This window comes from Mesoplodon bidens (assembly GCF_964165515.1).
Source record: "Mesoplodon bidens genome assembly, chromosome: 18".
In the NCBI taxonomy this organism is placed as follows: domain Eukaryota; kingdom Metazoa; phylum Chordata; class Mammalia; order Artiodactyla; family Ziphiidae; genus Mesoplodon; species Mesoplodon bidens.
In genome coordinates, this window is record NC_138175.1 from 52376854 (window position 1) to 52390633 (window position 13780).

At 46.4% G+C, this 13780-nt stretch overlaps 1 protein-coding gene across 2 annotated transcripts in view; it reads left to right on the forward strand.

The window, feature by feature from the left end:
• The first annotated feature begins 5225 nt into the window (after positions 1–5225).
• SAE1 (SUMO1 activating enzyme subunit 1) overlaps positions 5226–13780 on the forward strand; it is a 67956-nt gene continuing 59401 nt past the window's right edge. The window contains exon 1 of one of the 2 annotated variants that reach the window (XM_081215699.1): positions 5226–5429. In XM_081215699.1, the coding sequence (XP_081071825.1) occupies positions 5332–5429 (98 nt within the window). In that variant the 5' untranslated portion in view covers positions 5226–5331. Of the gene's footprint in view, positions 5440–13780 lie in introns of both variants that reach the window. The other variant, XM_081215700.1, reaches the window with a different exon arrangement.

A 13780-nucleotide genomic window follows, 5' to 3' on the forward strand; every position in this document is an offset into this window, starting at 1 on the left:
TAAATATATATATAATGTGTGTGTGCATGTGAGAGAAAGAGAGAATAAATGTGTCAAAACTTAAAATTAGTGAATCTAGATGAAGTTATGTAAATATTCATTGGACTATTTCTTTTTTTTATAAATTTATTTTATTTTTATTTGTTTTTGGCTGCATTGGGTCTTTGTTGCTGCGCATGGGCTTTCTCTAGTTGCGGCGAGCGGGGGGTCCTCTTCATTGCAGTGCGTGGGCTTCTCATTGCGGTGGCTTCTCTTGTTGCAGAGCATGGGCTCTAGGCATGTGGGCTTCAGTAGTTGTGGCTCGCGGGCTCTAGAGCATAGGCTCAGTAGTTGTGGCGCACGGGCTTAGTTGCTCCACGGCATGTGGGATCTTCCCGGACCAGGGCTCAAACCTGTGTCCCCTGCGTTGGCAGGTGGACTCTTAACCGCTGTGCCACCAGGGAAGCCCTGGACTACTTTCTGTAAGCTTGAAGATCTTTTTTTTTTTTTTAAGCTTGAAGATCCAAGATTTTTAATTGGTTAACTTCATCTTTGATTTATTGGTGTCACTTTTTCCCTTTGTTAGAATGAAAAATTAACTATAATGATACAAACATATCAGTTATATAAATCAATATCATAAACCATAACTTAACTAATTATGAAGATACAGTATACTATAACTCATAGGACAAAAAAGGGCCTATTAAAAGTCCCAAATATAAAAATTTTTGACAGAATAAAATAAAATTAAAATTATCAAATGGCTCTTCTCATTTTGTCCCGAACTTCAAACCATCTGCACCTGCCTCTCATCCTCTAGAGTAAGATAAGGCGTAAGGTCATGATTGGAGGCTGAATTGGGGGTCAGGAAAGCAGTTAGGAAAGGGCCTTTCCTAGGGGGCTCAGCAATATTTGGAAGAAACATGACAAATCTGAAGAGGCATGTGCTTCCCAAACTTGCTCATTTCAAAGACAGCCTCAAATTATTCTAAGCAAAGCAGTGCTCATTCTGGAAGAGTTGACTTGCATATTTAGTGCTCAGGATCCTGAATTTTTTTTTTTTTGCTGAGCCAGTGGCTTGCAGGATCTTAGTTCCCCGACCAGGGATTGAACCTGGGCCCTCTGCAGTGAAAGCACAGAGTCCTAACCACGGGACCACCAGGGAATTCCCTAGGATCCTGAATTTTTTACATTCTCTATTTGCCTCAAAGTACAATGATCACATATTGCAATTATCAAATAGATTTCCAGGCTTAAAAAAAATAAAGGGACTTCTCTAGTGGTGCAGTGGTTAAGAATCCGCCTGCCAGTGCAGGGGACACGGGTTCGTGCCCCGGTCCGGGAGGATCCCACATGCCGCAGAGCGGCTGGGCCCGTGAGCCATGGTCGCTGAGCCTGCGCGTCCGGAGCCTGTGCTCTGCAACGGGAGAGGCCACAACAGTGAGAGGGCCGCGTACCGCAAAAAAAAAAAAAAAAAAAAAAAAAAGAATCCACCTGCCAATGCAGGGGACACGAGTTCGAGACCTGGTCCGGGAAGATCCCACATGCCGCGGGGCAACTAAGCCCGTGCGCCACAACTACTGAGCCCCTGTGCCACAACTACTGAAGCCCGCGTGCCTAGAGCCTGTGCTCTGCAACAAGAGAAGCCACCACAGTGAGAAGCCTGCACACCTCAACGAAGAGTAGCCCCTGCTCGCTGCAATTAGAGAAAGCCCGTGTGCAGCAAGACCTAACACAGCCAAAAATAAATAAATACATAAATAAATTTATGAAAAAATAAAATTAAAAGACCATACACAAAACTAATACAATGTTATATGTCAATTATATCTCAGTTTTTAAAAAATTCACGATCTGGTTTCTCAATGATCCCTTTGTCCCCTGGGGTCACCATGGCACAGTCACCTTACTTCTTTTCATCCCTCCAGAGTCTGGTCATTACTTCCTCTGAGAGATGTTCCCTGAAACCACAGTACAAAATACTCCCCCTAGAGGTTATATATTGCCTAGCACAGGGCTGGGCATTGAGGTCGTCCTCAGGGAAATGTAAATGAATGAACCTATCAGAGAGACTAAATTCAGAAAAATGGAGAGTGAGTTCACATTCTCAGAATATTATTTCCTGACTCCTACACTAAGCCAGACACTGTCATAGCTCCTTCTTTTCCTTGACAGCACTTCTCAAAGTTTCTGTTTATTTTTCTACCACTTTCAGCAGAGAAAGGAACTAAAGTCAGGGAGAGAAAGAGAATTGGGGTTGGGCAAAAACAGAGAGAATAGAAGAGAGAATTGGGTGGGGAGAATGTTCGGGTTATCTAATGCTCTGTAGCAAGTGATCAGCAAACTTGCGCCGCAGGGCTTGCTGGTTCTTAGTTCCCCAACCAGGGGAACTGGGGCCCCAGCAGTGAGAGCGGCCAAGTCCTAACCACTGGACCACCAGGGAATTCGCAGCAAACAGTTATTTTTCTTACAGATCAGCACTTTGGGCACGGCTTGGCAAGAATGGCTTCTCTCTCCTCCCTCTGGGGTGACTTGACTGTCTGCCAGAGGATCTCCTTCCAAGACGGCTCACTCACGTGGCCAGCAAGATGGTGCTGGCTGTTGGCTGGGGCTGTTGGCCGGGCTGAGGGTCAGAAGCTTTGGTTCCTCTCCATGTGGATGTCTCTGTAAGATGCTTTGTCTTGTGCTAGTATGGAGGCTGGGGTTAAGAACAAGTGTCCCAAGAAACAGAAAGTGGAAGCTGACCACTTCCTTTTTTTAAAAACAGCTTCACTGAGATATTCGCAGACCATGCAATTCACTCATTTAAAGTGTACAATTCAGTCATTTCGGGTATATTACATTATTAATTTTTTAAAAATTGTGGTAAAAATTTATAACATACAATCCACCATTTTAACCAGTTTTAAGTGAACAACTCAGTGGCATTAAGTACATTCACAGTGTCGTGCAACCATCACCACTACCTACTTCTTTTTTCATCACCTTTTGTATCTGGGTTCTTTCACTTAGCATAATGTTTTCAAGGTTCATCCAAATTGTGGCATGTATCAGTGCTTCATCCATTTTTATGGGTGAATATTATTCCATTGTATTGATTTCCCACATTTTATTTATCCATTCATCACCTGATGGATTTGGTTGTTTCACGTTTGGCTATTGTGAATAATGTTGCCATGATGATTGGCATACAAATATCTGTTTGAGTCTCTGCTTTCAATTCTTTGGGTATATGCCTAAGAGTGGAATTGCTGGGTCCTATGATAATTCGATGTTTAGCTTTTTGAGGGGAGGCTGCCCATTTCTTAAGGGCTGGACTCAGAAATTGGCCCAGCATTCACTTCTATCATATTCTATTTTTTTAAAAATAAATTTATTTATGTATTTATTTTCGGCTACGTTGGGTCCTTGTTGCTGTGCACGGGCTTTCTCTAGTTGTGGTGAGCAGGGGATACTCTTCATTGTGGTGCCAGCTTCTCATTGTGGTGGCTTCTCTTGTCACAGAGCACAGGCTCTAGGCGCACGGGCTTCAGTAGTTGTGGCATGCGGGCTCAGTAGTTGTGGCTCATGGGCTCTAGAGTGCAGCCTCAGTAGTTGTGGTGCACGGGCTTAGTTGCTCCACAGCATGTGGGATCTTCCTGGACCAGGGCTCGAGCCCGTGTCTCCTGCATAGGCAGGCAGATTCTTAACTACTGTGCCACCAGGGAAATCCCTCCATATTTTTTGAATGATATATTAAAAATATATATATTTATTTATTTATTTGGCTGTGCCGGGTTTTAGTTGCGGCATGAGGGATGTTTACGTGTGGCATGTGATGTCTTAGTTGCAGCATGTAGGATCTAGTTCCCTGACCAGGGATCGAACCCAGGCCCCCTGCATTGGGAGTATGGCATCTTAACCACTGGACCACCAGGGAAGTTCCTTGAATGATATTTTGACCTCTGATGAATTGCTACCCTTTTCTGAGTCTCAGAGTCATACTGTAAAAGGGGAGGAAATATCTATCTCTGAGGTTCATAGGGTATGTACCTCACTGGACAAGGTCAGAGCACATAGTAGGAGCTTAATGTACCACCAGCAGTATAACCTCCTAAGGAAGCACGTGGGCCTGGATTTGAATCCTAGCTTCACTACTTCTAAGATATAAGACTTTGTTCAGGCCACTAATATCGATACTTAACTTTGCTGGACCTCAGACTCTTTAGCTGTGAAATGGGAATATTAAAGAATTTATCTACTCTTGCAAGGGTTAGAGAAATAATCCATGTAAAACCCATTTAAACTCCATGAGAGGGCAGCTATTTTTAATTCTTATTTAAAAATTAAAAAAAGATTTTTTTTACTGCTCTATCCCTAGCACAGAGACTGATGGTTGACAAGCACGTTCTTTTTTTTTTTTTTTTTTTCGGGGGGAGAGGCGTGTGCCAAGAGGCTTGTGGGATCTTAGTTCCCTGACCAGGGATTGAACCAGGGCCCTCGGTAGTGAGGTGCAGAGTCCTAACCCTGGACGACCAGGGAATTCCCAAAAAAGTTCCTAATAAGTATTTGTTGAATGAATAATAAAAAGGTATTTTGCCTAGGGAAAATACATATTAGCTATTATTAGCTATTACTAACCTACAAGATTCCCCACCTGCTTCATATTATGATTTAATCTCTTACCACCCTCTCACTCTGCTCCAGCCACCCTGCCCTCTCCACAGCTCCTCAATTACGTTAGCATGTGCCAGCCTCAGGGCCTTTGCAGATGCTGTTCCGTCCAGGAATGCTACATTTCCCAGTCATCTACCCAGCTTGTTTCTACGGTTCCTTCAGATCTCTGCTCAACTATCATCTGTCACCCTGTAGTCCCATATCCTGTTTTAATTTTCTCCAAAACATTTATTGAGGGCCTGATTTATGTATTTTTTCCTTTGGGCCCTCCTCAAGGGAACGTAAGTTCCATGAGGGCAGGATTTTATCTATTTTACTCGCCACCCTATTGCACAACATCCCCGTTACCGGGATTTCGTCAGACGCTCCATTTTACTTGCTGAATTGAAGGCCTCATAAACAACCACTTGGGTATCCTTGTGGGGCCAGAAGCCGCGCGGATTTTTGGCCAGGATTGGCAGGAGACTCCATCACGTGACTGGCTGATGCCCGCCCACCTCGGAGGCTAAGGAGGTCCACGTGATTCCAGGGTCCAGGGTCCGGCGGGGCTTGGAGAAGGTAGTGCGCAGGCGCGATCCCTGGCGCAGGCGCAGATGCGGCCTGGGCTCACGGCCCGTGGCGGTTGGCTGCTTGTGGGGCCGGCGGGCGGTTGCCGTGAGCAGGACCAGGGCTCCGGCGCGGAGAGCTGGCGCCATGGTGGAGAAGGAGGAGGCGGGCGGCGGTATCAGCGAGGAGGAGGCGGCTCAGTATGACCGGCAGATCCGTCTCTGGGGATTGGAGGCCCAGAAACGGTCAGGGCCGGTGCGGCTTGTGGGACTGAGGGTTTGGAGGGTGGTCTGGCCTGAGGCGTTGGGGAGCCGGAGGGTTTAATTTGAAGAGAGGAGGCGGGAATCGTGTACCCGGCCGTGGTCGCCTTCCTGAGAGGACTGGAGGGGTTGATTTGGGATGTTTCCTCGGAAGGTATGGGAAGCGGGGACGTCCTAGGTGGTGGGAGGGCCGTTCCGAGGAATTGGCGACCTCTAGAAGGGGAGCTGGGGGAGTTCTGAGCGATCCGGAGGATGCAGACTCAGGAACTCGACGCCCGAAGGGAGCGATGGTGGCGTTTGGATCGGGGTTGGGGACTTAGCGAATAGGGGGGGCCAGGAGTGCATGGAAACGATGAAAATGGGGGGGCATAGTTCATTCATTCATAGGTAGTGGAAACCTGTTCTCTGCTGGATGCTGAGGAGACTGGCGAGCCCAACAGATGAGAGCTTACATTCATTTTTGTGGCCTCTGAGGGGTGGGCCAGTCTGAAAGACTGAGGTTTTTTTTCGAGTTTTGGAGCAAGTAATTTCAAGTGAGGTTCCTGAGAGGCTCGGAGAGTCTGGGGGGTGGGCTGGAGGTACCCGAAGAGATTGCTTGTGTCTAGATCTGGGGGTGTGTCCCGAGAGGACAGGATTGGGGATACCTTGGGCATGGGGGAGTAACTATCGGAGGGGATGAGGTCTTTGAAAGAGGTGGTCGATATGATCAGATATTGTTTGAGCACCTGCCACCGGCGCTGAGCGGATATTAATGAACTAGGCAGACTCCTTGCCCACGTGGAGCTTATGTTCCGGTGGGGGAGGCAATACACATAAAAAAATAATAAAATATTAGGCAATGCAAGTGCTAGGGAGAAAAAATAAAGCAGGGAAAGAGGATCGATAAAGGATGGTGGGGTGGGAGAGCTATTTTGATAGGGTGGCCAGGGGAGGCCTCTGAAGAGGTAACATCGAACCTCGGACCTGTATGAAAGGAAAGAGCCGTCTGGCCATCTGGGAGGATCTTCCTAGCACAGGGGACAAGTGTAAAATCCTAGAGGCCAGAGCATGCTTGGCAAATGAGAGCAACAGGGTGGCTGGAATCAAATGAGGGGTAGCTTTTTTTTTTCTTTTTTAAATTAATTGATTGATTGATTTTGGGCTGCGTTGGGTCTTCGTTGCTGCGCGCGGGCTTTTCTCTAGTTGCGGCGAGCGGGGGCTACTGTTCATTGTGGTGAGCGGGATTCTTACTGCGGTGGCTTCTCGTTGCGCACAGGCTCTAGGCGCGTAGACTTCAGTAGTTGTGGTACATGGGCTCAGTAGGTGTGTCTCGTGGGCTCTAGAGCGCAGGCTCAGTAGTTGTGGCGCACGGGCTTAGTTGCTCCACGGCATGTGGGATCTTCCCGGACCAGGGCTCAAACCCGTGTCTCCTGCATTGGCAGGTGGATTCTTAACCACTGAGCCACCAGGGAAGTCCCAGGAGGTAGCTTTTGAATTCTAAGTGTGCTGGGAAACCTGTTGGAGAGTTTTGGGCAGAGGAGTAACACGATCTGAGTTGTGTTTGAAAAGGATCGCTCGTGCTGCGTGGAGAACAGGTGGAAGTGGGCAGAAGTGGAAATAACGATTCCGCCTAGGAGGCTGCTGCGGTAATCCCCTTGAGATGCAAGTAATAGTGGCTTGGAAGTCTAGGGAAGGGGTCAGATGTAGATTCTGGATATAATTTGAAGGTAGAGGGGACAGGCTTTGCTGAAGGATTAAATGTGTGGAGTGGGAGAGGCAGAACTCAAGGTTGCCTCCAAGGTTTTTGGCCTAAGCAGTTGGAAAGACGGAAGTGCCTTCACTGACTGAGGTGGGGGAAGAATCAGCAGTTCTCTTTTGGACTTAACGTTTTAGCTGTTTACTGTACATCTAAGTAGAAATATGTGAGTGGTTGAGTTCAGTGATGAGGTCTGAGTGATGGGGGGTGGTCATGTGGTGTGCGTGAGTACAGAGGGCAGAATTAATTGATCGAAGGGTTGGGGAGGCAGGCAGTTCAAGAGGTTTGAGGGGCAGGAGCTTCTAGAACTTTTTGGTGAGAGAGCGTGTGTGGTGGGTGGGGTGAGATGGGGGTTACTTCAGGCTCATTTCAGGTGTGTGGAGCCTTCTGTGACTGGGGAGGAGGGTGCATTACGAGGCATTAGCAAGCACTGGTCTGAGGGTTGAAGGCACCTGAGATAGAAGATTGGGGATTAAATGATGAGAATGGGCCTGAAGACATAGTGTCGAATGAGTTTAGGAACTGCCGTTTGAAGGAGTGTTAGGGGTTCCTGAAGGGTTGAGAAGGGGATCGTAAGTGTACTACAAGGGTTGATCCCAGGCGTTGGGGGCAGCAGGTGGTTTTGTTTGAGGTGGGGTAAAGTTGGTGAGGATTAAACTGGAATTAGTGAGGGATCTGTCGGAGGGGTAGGAATGAATGATTTATCTGAGGAGCATTAAAGAATGGATGGAGGGCTCCTGAGGGAGAGGTGACCTAAGGGGCAAGTCAAAGTCGGGGTATGGAATTCTTGGGAGATGGGAGTTACTCTGAGGAAGTGAAGATGTCTAGAACTCAGCGAGAACCTGGAAAGGATTGGCTGAGGGTCCTGGGAGGGTAGGAAGGGGTTACCTATAATTTGGAATCGATCGATTTGTATACAGTCTTACAGAGTTGATTAAAGTGCTCTCTTGTCCCTTTTTCAGCTGAGTCTCATAGCAGCTCTTTGGAGAAGGAAAGGCAGTGATTTCCTCCTCTGTAGAGAAAGGAAGGAGGCTCCACAAAGCAAATTGACTTGTCTCTAAGGGAACTCCAGGTGGGATAGGGGAACTGTGGGGACTGGGATTCCTTGTGAAGTGGAAAGCAGCCTGGGAATCGACAGACTGCATTCTGGCTACAGTTTTGCCTCTGACGCTATAATGTTGGACCAAGGTTGTCAGAGAATTGGAAGGGAGACAGATAATAATAAAAAGGGTCTTCAAGGGAACTCATACAGTCTAGAGGTTAAAAACTGGTGTGTATCTCTCATACAATGTTTTAATTTTTTTGAAATTAGTTGCCAGCATTTAAAAATCTAGAGAATTGGCCAAATTTGGGACAGTTTGAGCGTCAGAAGGAATAAAATCGACTTCACTTAGAAATCTTTAATAATGTGTCTTCTGATGTAGTGAAATAAGAACCTCAGGGCATCGTCTTTGATGTTTTCCTGCCAGATATCACGTTTGCACAGAACAGAGGAACAAATTAAAGGACACCATCGAGGTAATGATGAGATGTCCAGAATGTGTCCAGGACGTTTTACAAGACGACTGCCCTGGTTCTCTTCCAGAAGTCAATGTCATGGAAAAAACAAGCGAAGGGGCTGTTCTAGATTAAGAGAGTAAAGGGTGGAGCCAAATGCAAGGTATAACCCTGACTGGATCCTGGTTTAAAAAGAAAACTTCCCTAAAAAACATCTTTTAGGCAATAGGGGAAATTTGAGTATTCAGTCCTGTTAGATGATATTTGGAATTATTTTCTAGATGTGATAATGGTGTGGTTATGAAGGAGAATGTCATATTTTTGGAGTTGCACGCTAAAGGTGTGAAGTGCTGTGATGTCGGCATATGGGTAAAGCCAGTGGGGCAAAGTGTTAACTATTCTTCCTATTTTTCTGTACGTTTGAAATTTTTTATAATGAGAAGTTGGAAAGATGTGTCTGTCTCCCTCCCAACCAACCCCACCCTCCCCACATATGGAGATTTCACAGTTTCTGTCTTTTGAAAAATAGTAAGGTCAGACACCTCCACATTGGTTGGAGCTAAGTAGAGGCCGCCTCTTTTATTTGGCCGCACCGTGAGGATGTGGGATCTTAGTTCCCCAACCAGGGATCGAACCCGCGTCACCTGCATTGGAAGCGCAGAGTCTTAACCACTTGACCGCCGGGGAAGTCCCGAGGCTCTTTTACACAGAGCCTGGGCTCTCTACTTGGCCGTCGTCTCCAGCAGTTCTGCTTCACTCATTGATAGAATTGCCTGGCCCCTGTAAGCGCATCTCTTGCTGTGGCGCCGAGCCCATTTTGTGGATGAGGTTCAGGGAAGGGAGCCACCTCTCCCAAGGTCACACACCAAGTACATAGAAGAAGGAGGACTTGAATCTAAGCCACTAACTTCAGGTTCACTGCTCTTTCCACAGTAGCTCATTTGCCACAATGGGAGGCTCATTCTTTCAATCAGATGAACATAAAGGAGAGTGTTGAAGCTGGCAGCCCTGTGTGTTCTCAGACTGTGTGCTTCAGCAGTTTTTGCACCGACTTTCACAACAAAGGCATGTCTAATTTTCCTCCTTCCACTCAGCGGTCGTTTATCCCCTATCTAAGAGTGAGGAAGGAGGGTGACTGAGAAGAGAGAAGTAGAGGATGAGCTCCATGAGGGCAAGCACTTTGTAAATGTCCAGGAATTAAGATGCGGGTTTTGACTGGTCTCTATTAAATTCCCAGTGCCTGCAAGTATGTAGACATTCGGATATTTGTTGAGTGGATGAAGTGATTGTACACTGCAAAGACCTAGGAAGTCCAGAAACCTGGGTTCAATTCCCAGCTCTGCTAACTAGCTCTGTGACCCTGGGTGAGTCACAACAGTTTCTTGGCCTTAGGTTCCACATCTGCAAAAAAGGAGGGGTGAGTGTGACTAAATCTTTAAGGACTCAACTGAAGTGTTTTTGTTTTTTTTTTTAGGATGTTGGGGGTAGGAGTTTAGTTATTTATTTATTTATTTTTGCTGTGTCGGGTCTTCGTTTCTGTGCAAGGGCTTTCTCTAGTTGCGGCGAGCGGGGACCACTCTTCATCGCGGTGCGCGGGCCTCTCACTATCGCGGCCTCTCTTGTTGCGGAGCACAGGTTCCAGATGCGCAGGCTCAGTCGTTGTGGCTCACGGGCCTAGTTGCTCCACGGCATGTGGGATCCTCCCAGACCAGGGCTCAAACCCGTGTCCTCTGCATTAGCAGGCAAATTCTCAACCACTGCGCCACCAGGGAAGCCGTCAACTGAAGTTTTGACTTTACAGGAAAGAGGCTCCAAAAACTTCCCTCTTTTCAAGCACTCATTACCCTACATTGCTGCTGTTCAGACAGCGCTTCAGTTGGTTCCATAGGCACCTACTTGCCATGAAAGTGACTGAGCGTGTACTGGAGGCCAATCCTGGTTGTTTCATGTAAGGATCAATTTTTTAGTGGTTAATAGTTGAGTTTGAATCTCAGCTCTAGAACTTCATAGTTATCTAACCTTGGATACATTTCTTAACTTCTCTGTGCTTCAGTTTTCTCACTTATCAAATGGGAATAACAGAATCTACGTCATAAGATTATTGAGAAAGAAATGAGATTATGCATGAATAGAGTCTATGCACAGAAAGCATTCAGTAAGTTATAGCTACCATTATTTGACAAGTATAAATCACCAGTCACAAAATAAGGGAAAATAAATAGGAAATAGGTTGAGATAAATGAGATAAAGCAGGTGTCAGTGGGATGAGTGGAAACTCCAAAAGGACAAGGAAGACTGTAGGAGGAGCAGATTTGCCCAAGCAGATCAAGGTGAGGAACAGTCTTAAGTTCTGTCTTGGATTCTGACAGGACATTTAAGTAAGTATAATGATTGGGCAGTTGGATGGAGCAGGATTGTAGATTTAAGTGAAAAGGACTGTACTGTTAGTTAAGTGGAGAGTATTTTTAGAAGGAGAAAATGGTCAGATCTTCTAAGTGGCCCCATCATTTTTCTGGTCACAGTGACCAGAAACCTAGGAGCCTCTGTCCTTTCTGTCCACATCCAGTCTATTGGGAGTTCCTCTAGGCCCTGCTTCAAGCTCCGTCTCATCCTCCCTTCTTAGTCCAAGCTACACGCATCATCTCAGATCACCTGAACAGTTCCTCCCTGGTCTCCCCTGTTCCACGTGTGACTCTTTATAATCCATCCTCCACACAGCAGCCAAACTGATTTAAATTTAAAAAACAGATCACAGCAGTCCTGCTTAAAGCCTTCCAGTGATTTCCTGTATACTCAGATCTTTAAAAATCTGTTGCCTTTCCTGCCCTGCCTTGTCCGACCTTGCCTGCATCTCCCTGGCTCACTCCATTCAAGCTGCTTGTATCTTTATGTTCCTCAAATATGCTAAAGCTCTCTCTGGCCTTGGGGACGTTGTGCTTGCCCTACTCGAAATCATCTTATACACGATTTTTGCATGACTCACTCTCACGCATTAGACTCTCAATAAATGTGGTTTGAATATGAATTTGGTCGTCTTCAGAATTTCTAATCATGAGTGGAATTCATTGGCTTGACTTACCTTGTAGTATGTATTGTGAATTCAGATTGTGGTGTAAAGACTGGTTCCTTCCTCCCCAGAAATTGAAAAGGTGTTCCCATGGCAGCAGAAGTAGAGAGGAGAGTAAATCAGCAAGTATTTATTTAGAACCTACTATATGCAAGGCAGCATGGGGGAGACATTGAGAGAGGGAAAAAAAAAAAATCATAGATCCTGGTTAGAATTGAATTTGGGATCCCAGCTCTGGGCACCCGTTAGCTGTGAGAGCTTAGACACCTTTTCTGAACCTCAGTTTTTTCCTTTCTCAAGGCAGACATGGATCCTTTCCTGTGGAAACGTGATGGCCTACTTGGGGGCCTGTGGAGCCACTTGGCCTTTTAGGGAGAGAAATTGTATGCAACATTTAGGATGCGTGCTTTTTTTCTGAGAGAAAAACAGTGAAGAACCATAATCAAGGTTTCAGTGAGGCACTGTATATATTGTATCTAGCTCAGTGCCTGGAACTTAGTGAGCCCTCTGTGGTTGGTAATTACTGTCACTGTTTTTTTTTTTTTTTTTTTAATTTATTTTATTTTTGGCTGCGTTGGGTCTTCATCGCTGCACGCAGACTTTCTCTAGTTGCGGGGAGCGGGGGCTACTCTTTGTTGCGGTGCGCGAGCTTCTCATTGCGGTGGCTTCTCTTGGTGTGGTGCGCAGGCTCTCGGCGTGCAGGCTTCAGTAGTTGCAGCACACGGGCTCAGTAGTTGTGGCACACAGGCTTAGGTGCTCCATGGCATGTGGGATCTTCCTGGACCAGGGATTGAACCCGTGTCCCCTGCATTGGCAGGCGGATTCTTAACCGCTGCGCCACCAGGGAAGTCCCGTTAGCTGTTGTTTTGATCATCTTTTTTTTTTTTTAACATCTTTATTGGAGTATAATTGCTTTACAAAAAATATGGAACACTTCACGAATTTGCGTGTCATCCATGTGCAGGGGCCATGCTAATCTTCTCTGTATCATTCCAATTTTAGTATATGTGCTGCCGAAGAGAGCACTAGCTGTTGTTTTATTATGTACCAGGTTTATGTAATTCTGCCGATGGACATTTGGGTTTCTTTTGGTGTATTTTTTTTTAAAATAAATTTTATTTATTTATTTATTTATTTTTGGCTGCATTGGGTCTTCATTGCTGTGTGTGGGCTTTCTCTAGTTGCAGCGAGCGGGGGCTACTGTTCGTTGCAGCGCAGGCTGCTCATCGCAGTGGCTTCTCTTGTTGCAGAGCACGGGCTCTAGGTGTGCAGGCTCAGTAGTTGTGGCTCGCAGGCTCTAGAGCGCAGGCTCAGTAGTTGTGGCCCCCGGGCTTAGTGGCTTCGCGGCACGTTGGATCTTCCCAGACCAGGTCTCAAACCCGTGTCCCCTGTGTTGGCAGGCGGATTCTTAACCACTGCACCACCAGGGAAGTCCTGGTGTATCTATTAATTCAATAGCAATTGGAGTAACAGTGTGGTAAGTCCCAAGCACAGTCATAGATGCTAGAGATACCATGGTTTCTGGAGCTTACTTACATTGTAATGGAGGAACTAGGAGTGAACACATAAACAAGTAGCAAAATTCCAGATAGAAAAGATGTAGACCTATTTTGGATTAGGTGGCCAGTGTGGACTTTTTTAAGGAGGGGTAGTTGAGCTGAGACCTAAAGAATGGGTCATGTGAAGAGTTAGGAGAAGAAGCAGAGAGAACAGCTAATGCTAGAGTCCTGCGGTGGGAGCAAATGTGGCATTTTCTGGGATCAAGGAAGGCCAGCCTGGCTGTAGGCAAGTTACCAGGGGAGAGAGTAGGGTGAGACAGGCAGGAGTGGTTGCAGGGCTGTTGGTAAGGAGCTTGCATGGGGGCCACTGAAAGGTCTGAGCAGGAGAGTGGCCTGGTCAGGTTTAGAAGCTCTCTACCTGAGATGGGGACAGTGGATTGTTGGGGGCAGGAATGGAAGCAGGGAGGCCAGGTGTCAGGCTCTTGTGTGTGTGTGTGTGTTTTTTTTTTTAAAGGGAACGCTATTTATTTATTTATTT